This window comes from Sinocyclocheilus anshuiensis, unplaced genomic scaffold, assembly GCF_001515605.1.
Source record: "Sinocyclocheilus anshuiensis isolate Anshui unplaced genomic scaffold, SAMN03320099.WGS_v1.1 scaffold103, whole genome shotgun sequence".
In the NCBI taxonomy this organism is placed as follows: domain Eukaryota; kingdom Metazoa; phylum Chordata; class Actinopteri; order Cypriniformes; family Cyprinidae; genus Sinocyclocheilus; species Sinocyclocheilus anshuiensis.
The window spans coordinates 1,302,471-1,309,983 of NW_015548201.1; the positions used below are offsets into that span (position 1 = coordinate 1,302,471).

The 7,513-nt window shown below is 34.5% G+C and overlaps 2 protein-coding genes across 3 annotated transcripts in view; both read right to left on the reverse strand.

Moving 5' to 3' along the window:
• LOC107653305 (probable ATP-dependent RNA helicase DDX41) overlaps window positions 1-2,984 on the reverse strand; it is a 10,464-nt gene extending 7,480 nt beyond the window's left edge. Inside the window, exons 1-7 of the mRNA XM_016439983.1 lie at window positions 2,771-2,984; window positions 2,312-2,401; window positions 1,955-2,108; window positions 1,133-1,207; window positions 976-1,036; window positions 734-870; window positions 573-645 (exon numbers count right to left, since the gene is read on the reverse strand). Of these exons, the coding sequence (XP_016295469.1) occupies window positions 573-645; window positions 734-870; window positions 976-1,036; window positions 1,133-1,207; window positions 1,955-2,108; window positions 2,312-2,401; window positions 2,771-2,797 (617 nt within the window). The 5' untranslated portion in view covers window positions 2,798-2,984. The remainder of the gene's footprint in view (window positions 1-572; window positions 646-733; window positions 871-975; window positions 1,037-1,132; window positions 1,208-1,954; window positions 2,109-2,311; window positions 2,402-2,770) is intronic.
• Window positions 2,985-3,473: 489 nt separating this feature from the next.
• The window catches only part of LOC107653338 (protein FAM193B-like), a 25,119-nt gene continuing 21,079 nt past the window's right edge, over window positions 3,474-7,513 (reverse strand). For both annotated transcript variants that reach the window (XM_016440028.1, XM_016440029.1), the window contains exon 10: window positions 3,474-5,220. In XM_016440028.1, coding sequence (XP_016295514.1) covers window positions 5,124-5,220 — 97 coding nt within the window. In that variant the 3' untranslated portion in view covers window positions 3,474-5,123. The remainder of the gene's footprint in view (window positions 5,221-7,513) is intronic.

Consider the following 7,513-nt stretch of genomic DNA (forward strand, 5'->3'; position numbering starts at 1 on the left):
ATATACACACACACACACACACACATATATATATATATATGTTGCCAACCCTGAAACAACATACAGAACTACCAAATTTTGCTATAAATTTATTGCATCATATAATAATTGCTGTTAATAGTGTTCATCGTCTCTTTGATTACGTCTTTAATTGATTTTTCCGTACATTTCCGCCATATGTACATAAACTGTTCTCTTCTGTAAATCAGGGGAAAATGTATGATATTTATTTTTTGCTCAGAAAAACAAAAACAAAATTGCAATTAAATTAAACAGAATTTTTTAAAATTTATTTTGGGAAAAACAACAACAATTTAAAGCAGTATTACACTTATTGTTTTTATGCTTAAACCCCTTTTCGTCTTTGACCCATATACAGTATCATAAATATATCACAGTGATATGAGAATATTAAAATGATTAAATACTTTTATTAAAATTCAAGATATGCGTTTGATTAATTTGCACATTTTTTAAAGAACAAAAAGCTAAAACCATCTGACCACCTGACGCTGTATGATAATGCCTGAATATTGGCCCAAGCGAAACCATGCCATGGCCTTGCGACTCACGTGGTTGGTATTCCCTGAATCTGAATGGGTGTCGGGTGAATGATTCCTTTTTTCTTCAGTCCTTTAAGGATGGCTGCAAAGACCATTAAAGTTGAGAGCGAGCCATTAGTGTGAAGCTGTGAGTGAGGTGCTGCATGTAAAAGAGGTGAGATGGATCTTACCCTGAGGAAACTTCATCTCTCTGAAGCTCTTAATGGGTGGTGGAATGCCTTCACCTTCAACAAGAATGTGGTACTTCTTCCGTACACGTTCATGCCGCGCTGCTGGCATGCCATGAATGTAACGTGGCGCTTTCCAGCTGAAGAAAAAATCAGAAGTTGATTGCTGTTGTCTTTATTTGTGAAAAACCCACAACTGATCTGACAAATGAGAGTTAAACAAAGGAGAGTTAAAGGCAGCTCACCTTGTTTTTATTGGGTCTTCATATGTGATACCTTTGGCCATTTCCTTCACAGACATTAGAGCTGATAAAGATATGGAAAGATGCATGTTTATGATTTTATGAAATACTTCTGACCTATAAATTTAAGAACTTGGTAAATGATTCTGTTTTTGCTTACCTCTGCCTTCGGCCACGCTCTCCAGAATCTTTTCTTCCTCTTTCAATTGTTTCTCCTTAGCAGACTCCTTTCGAGCTACAATTATTAATGTACAAATTGAAAATAAATAACAAAAAAAACATACCCGAGACCACTCAAGAAAAACTAATACATTTTTTCTTTACAAAAACACCATCAGTATAATTTAGCTTATTTGATAAGTACCCTAGAAATAGTGCAGAATCTTCAACAATTGTTCATTTACATCTCAAAATTTATTTCTTGATAATTCCTCAATGTACTAGATCTTTATGTATTTTCAGGTTTAAATTACATTTTGAATCCTAGATTTTTCACACATAGGTTAGACAAACTATACAACTGTATTCATGTGATAAACGCCTCTAAAGGTTACTTCCTAAGAAATACTCAACTTACAAATATCGATAACTGAAAATCAAAATGACTGATGCTTCAGAGACAATTGAGTTTGTTTCCATTACTGTCCAAACACTTTTATGAAGTTCTACTAGTCCAGTGGTTCTCAACCAAGGGGCCTCAGCAAATTTTCAAGGGGGCTGTAGTATGACTTAAAATTATATATTATTAATGTAATAATATATAATAATATAACATATAATAATAATCTTAATGAACTTAAACTTGCTAAAAAATACAATCAAGATGTCAACCTAAATCATATTTCTTTTGTCGCCTCAACTTTTTTTTTTTTTTGGAAACATCTAGAATCACACAATGAATTGTGGTTGCTTAATTGACCTAAATTGACACTCTGATTGAGACCCACTGCATTAGACAGTAAATAAGTAATGAGGAACAGACCTTCAGCTTTCTCCTTGAGGTGTTGGTGCTGGTCCAGCAGACTGACATTGGATCGGGGACCCAGACCCTCATCCTCATCTTTCTGCTCTCCACCACTATCTTTCTGTTCCTCCTCTGTGAGCCCTTTCCCACGGAAATGCATCACCTTCTGGAGCTAAGGGTCACATCAAATAAACATATGTGATACTTAGGATGCTCAGACTTATGTTAGCAAAAGAGCGAAATATAGTTCCTCAAAAATCACGGTGTGACATACAGCAGACAGTGGTGGTGAACCACAGAGCTGCCACAGGAAACAAAAACACACTTCTCATGAAAATGAATGGCCATGCTGTAATCTTAGTAGAGGTTGCTTACCATCTGCTGTTTTCTGATCTTAACAGGAACATACGGCACATAGTCATCATCTTCTGAGCCCTCTGATCCAGACTTCTCAGAGTAGTTTCTCTGAGAATTACATAAAAGTCACAAATCATTACATATATAACACAAACGGCATACAGCATCACATGAAGTTATACAGCAGTTCAGACGCACATACTCTCTTCTTACGGTTTTATATTATTTACAATAGTGCAGGCTAAATTAGTACAGATTAATACATAAATTATCTAAAACACGTCTGTTTAATTTCGACACATTTTAAATCGCTATACAAAATGCCAAAACGTCGTTTTATTTGACATAACCTGTACCACACTTGTGCATAAAAATCTTAACGAGATATAATTAATCACGTTTAATATAGTGAATGTAGTTGAATATGTTGCTCGAATATTTACTTTATTAAGATGCGTTTATATGAGTAAAACTCACCTTTTTGGGTCGGTTTTCCGTTTCCATGATGCTCGACGTTACTGGCTTTAGGGTTATAATTTAGCGATGGTATTTAGTACATAAATGTCAGATAAATGTTACATTACACTCAAACAAGCATTGTTTATGCTAGCTAGCATGTTACGCTGCTGCTGCTCAACGGAAGCGTGACGTACATACAGGTTACGTATACTATACGGTGGCCCAATAGGGACTAAACGAAACGAAAGTATTTCAGAGATGAAAAAAATATATATACAAGTTCACCCTAAATAAACAATCGTCCATATTTTTCAGCATGATATTGTTCCAAACCTGTATTACTTTCTTTCTTCTGTGGAACAAACAAGGCAGAATGTGCCTCAGTCATTTTTCACTTGCACTGGAAGAAAAAAAAAAACATTGAAAGTGAATGGTGACCAAAGCAGTTACCCATTCTCATTCTCAAAGATTCTGGGATTGGGCTGGGGCTGCAAAAACGGAATACTCTCATTTTAATCTTTCATCCCATTTATGCAGTTTCTTATATTACCACATTTGCATGTTACCAAAATATAAGTTTAGAAAGCAAACACAACACTTTTTTTTTTTCTCAAAACTGTCATGTTTTAATCTTTCGGCATGAAAGATTTTCACAGTATCAAAAGTGAATAATAATAATAATAATAACAATAAAAAAACAACAAAATAAAACAGAAAGCCAACATACACTTGGCCATTAATGGTATAGTATAAATCTACATTCCAAATGTTTAAGATGTTTTCTAGTTTAATATAACCTGGATAGAGTCAAAGTTGTCAGAAAAATACGAAAACAAAAACTCGAAACGAATTTCTCAAGAGATCTCAGTCCTTCAAAGGAGATTTACTCTATCATAAACCCAGAGACCCTAATTTTTTTTTTTTTTTAAGTGTCATATCTGTAGTTGGGATTTTTACCAGAAGGGGCTCAGCTTCAGGGATACAGGTGTAAAAAAAACTATGACGCAGACATACAAAGCTATGGCAAGGGCCACCAGATGTTACAAGCGCTGTACCACCCTTTAAATCATCGTAAAATGCGATTGCAAATGTAATGAATGAAAACAGTTCTGAACAGGTCTGGTTACGCACCAGTGGACTGAAACTACACAAGCAGAACTACTGCAAGGGTCTTGGATGCATAAATTCAGGTCTGATACCATCATGCAGCCAAAACAAGGGTGCACTGCTGGAGAACCTACTACAAACTGAAACTCACAACAACAGCATTGAGAACGTGGTCACTGCACAGAACTATATCCAAACTACCACACGGGAGGATCAGCAGGGATACTACCATAAGATTTCGGTCTGGGAATCAGGGAATTTTGCCAAAAGTCAGTTTGGAACATTATTCCATACAGAGTTGAAGGACAAGGGAGAGATTTGTAGTTGCCTATACTTGTCAGTTTTCACGCATCATGCAAAGGAAACATAGCTCATCTGCTCAACCTTAGATTCTGTGTAAAAGTGACACAGTCAACGGATACAGGTCTTTAAAATCAGTGTTTTTTTAGTGTTGATTCCATTTTCTTTTCTTAAAAATGTCCAAAGTAATAAAACAAAACAGTTTCTCACATCATACATTGTAAGCATAGGTACTGATGTTCTCATTGTTCTAAAAGACAACAAAGTCCATGTGCACGGTTCACTTTTTGTGCATATAAACTGTCACAGCTGCACTTGGCCTTACAAAGTCGACTGCAAAATTACATGGGTGTAGCATAATCTATCCAGATCTTTGTATTTCACATGGACAGCTCTGCAAACTAAAACACATCAGTGAACACAACAGTCCTTGCTGCCTTTTTACCTCTGTTATGACAATCAGACATGATACAGCAATTCGAATTTTTCGAATCTATTCTAAGACTACAGTATATTTGCAGGGTGAGTGGAGTCTGCAAAAATGCATGATGGTGCAACCGTAGAAGTACCTTTTAAAACACATGAACAGCTGAAAAAAGCATGATGGGTCAAACCGCACCATTGTTGTGAATTTAAAACATTTTTATTGTAAAACAACTGTGTACATATGACATATAAAGCATGTAGATGCACCGAATCAGTACCCAAACGTGTTTTAGCGATAACAAGATGCAAGTTTTCAGACTGAGGTCAGGATGCAGTGTGATCCCCCATGAACAACAGGTCAAATGAAAACGAGTTTGATGACTGGTGGTCAAAATCAAGGTCCCGTGGCATAGAGGCAGAAAGAGCTGTGAGAGGGAGAAACCTTAGGCCGATCAGGTGTTGAGTGAAGTAACCAAAGGCCAAACTGGTTTTTAGTACAGTCTTGCTGGGGGGGGGTCTGTTTACCATCACCTATCTGTTACTGAGCTGCATTTGAGGGCATCTTTTTGAGGCTGAAGTTGGACCAGTTCACAGCCACCTTCTGTCGGGTTTGTTTAGCAGAGTCAAGACAAAACCTAAAAAAAAAATTGAGATATTAAAAAAATGTTAAGCACAAGGTTCCCACTCTTTCATGAACACCAGATTCAAGGACTTTTTAAAGCACCATTTATTTTATATTAAGCACCTATCAAATTCACACCCCAGCATATGTAGTGTCATGAAAGACCTTACATTACTTAACATTTCACTTACACTTAACATTTACATTAAACATTTCAGAGTAATAATGTTTTGAATGTGTAGGTTTCATAAATTTAGACCGTTTTGAGCAGTTGTGTTCAAAGGAATTTAATGAAATCCATTGAAGTCGATTTCATTGAAATCCATTATTAAGTACTGGTGATAAATAAAATTCAATTTCTAAAATATTGATAAAATATGCATCAAACTGTTTTTTGCTGTAGTTCTTGTACAAGATTTAAATTTGAAAGAATTTCTCAATTTCTCAATTAATAAAAAGTGGTTAAATGTTGTAATAACATGGTAAAACCTGTTAACATAAAAAATTTGCACATTCACTCAAAAGATACATTACTCATTAATAAATAAACTCAAGTCAAAATAATTTTGTAAATGACTTTTTATTGTAAATCCCATTTTTTCATCTTTGACCTAGGAATGCAGCTCAAAATGTCAGTATTTTTTGAAAATATTTCATGAACATTTTAAACCTTGTACATGTGCAAATCTGCAAAAAAAATATATAAAAAAAAATTCTATTCTATTTGCTTTTAAACTGAAAACGCTTTTCACTAAGCTGTTTTTCCAATATTTCAAGTTCAAAATTTTCTCCTTAGCTCCATTTTGCAGTAAGTTTTAGGAGTTAATTTTTAGTCCATCTCCTATCCTGAAAAGTCTGTCTTGCAGAGACTGACAAAAATGAGCTCCTAAAACTTACTGCCAGATTCTGGAAGATCAATTCTTCTAACAGTGGTACAAGAGGATGTGGTGCTGGTCCTTCAAGAGTCACTCTCAACTTATCTGTCCATAAAGCCTACAAAAATTCTTCATGTATTTCACAACACTTCAGAATGTTATTCTTATTTAGTAGGGGTCATTTTTTTATGATTTTTTACCCAAGCAAAGTCTCTGAGAACCTGACACCTTGTAATTCTGGAGACTCAAGGTTGCAGTTCTGGAAAATAGTGGCACTGGAGACTAAAAGGTTCCTGATGGTTTCACACTTAATTCTTCACATTAATTATTAATTCTGTTGCAGTTAACATGCTCTTTTCTTCTCCACCTGTTTTTTTCTGACCCCGCTGACCCAATGAGCATTTTGCTGACCAATGGACATGCCTTAACTTTGAAATTTCTGTATTGCATTAGTTTTTAATATTTCTCATGGGGATTTCATTATTTTTGACATCTCAGTCTGAGTTAAATCTCTTTTTTTGGCTCAAATCATCCGTAAAAGAAAACCTGCTTAATAATTCTGCACACCTAAATAAGGAGTTTTTTATTTCCAGCCTTCATGTACAATTATATATCATTTCTAAATTAGTAAATACTAAAATAATAGTAGTTATTGAGATTGATGTGGTTTGTAATTGGTAAAATGTGCTTGGAAAAAATAGGACAATTTTTGAAATAGCGCCATAAACAGGGGTTAAAACAAAAAAATAAAAAAACTTTTGACTGAAAATTTTTCCTCAGCCAAACCCCATTCCACAGCCATACCTGTCACACCCAGTTTAAAAGCATTTTTTCTTCTTCTTGTAATTAGGAGTGCTTGTCCTCCTAATTTAAAATAATTTACACCTAATATGAGGTGACATTTGACTCAAAGATACTTACAGGGGTATTTTCTTTTTACCTTTGTAATCTATGTCAAATTCAAAAATGTATGTTTATAAGCTTTTTAAAATTTATATTTAAAACAATATAATAAGAAGTAGAACAAGACAAATAAGTTACCAATCATGAAATTAGTATTAATTAAAAATTAATTTGTACTACAGAGGTGGCACAAAAAGAACACAAAAGTGGCTTGTAGGTACATTTTCAGACGTTTAATGAGGCTCAGAGGTGGCATGAGTGCAATTAAATTCATACATTTATGCGGAGATTAATGTTTTAAATATAAAATTTTGAATACAAAAATATTAAATGATTTAAATAACTGAAATTATACGCTAAAAATTAAACTAAATCCGCCAGCAGGTGGCGACAAGTCACTGATTTTATCACTGAATCATTCGTTCAATTGATTCGTTTGAACAGCTTATTCATTCATGAATGAAGCAAGTGACTGTCTTTATGAATGGGTAATCATGAATCACTGACTCACTAGATTCGTTCAAAAAC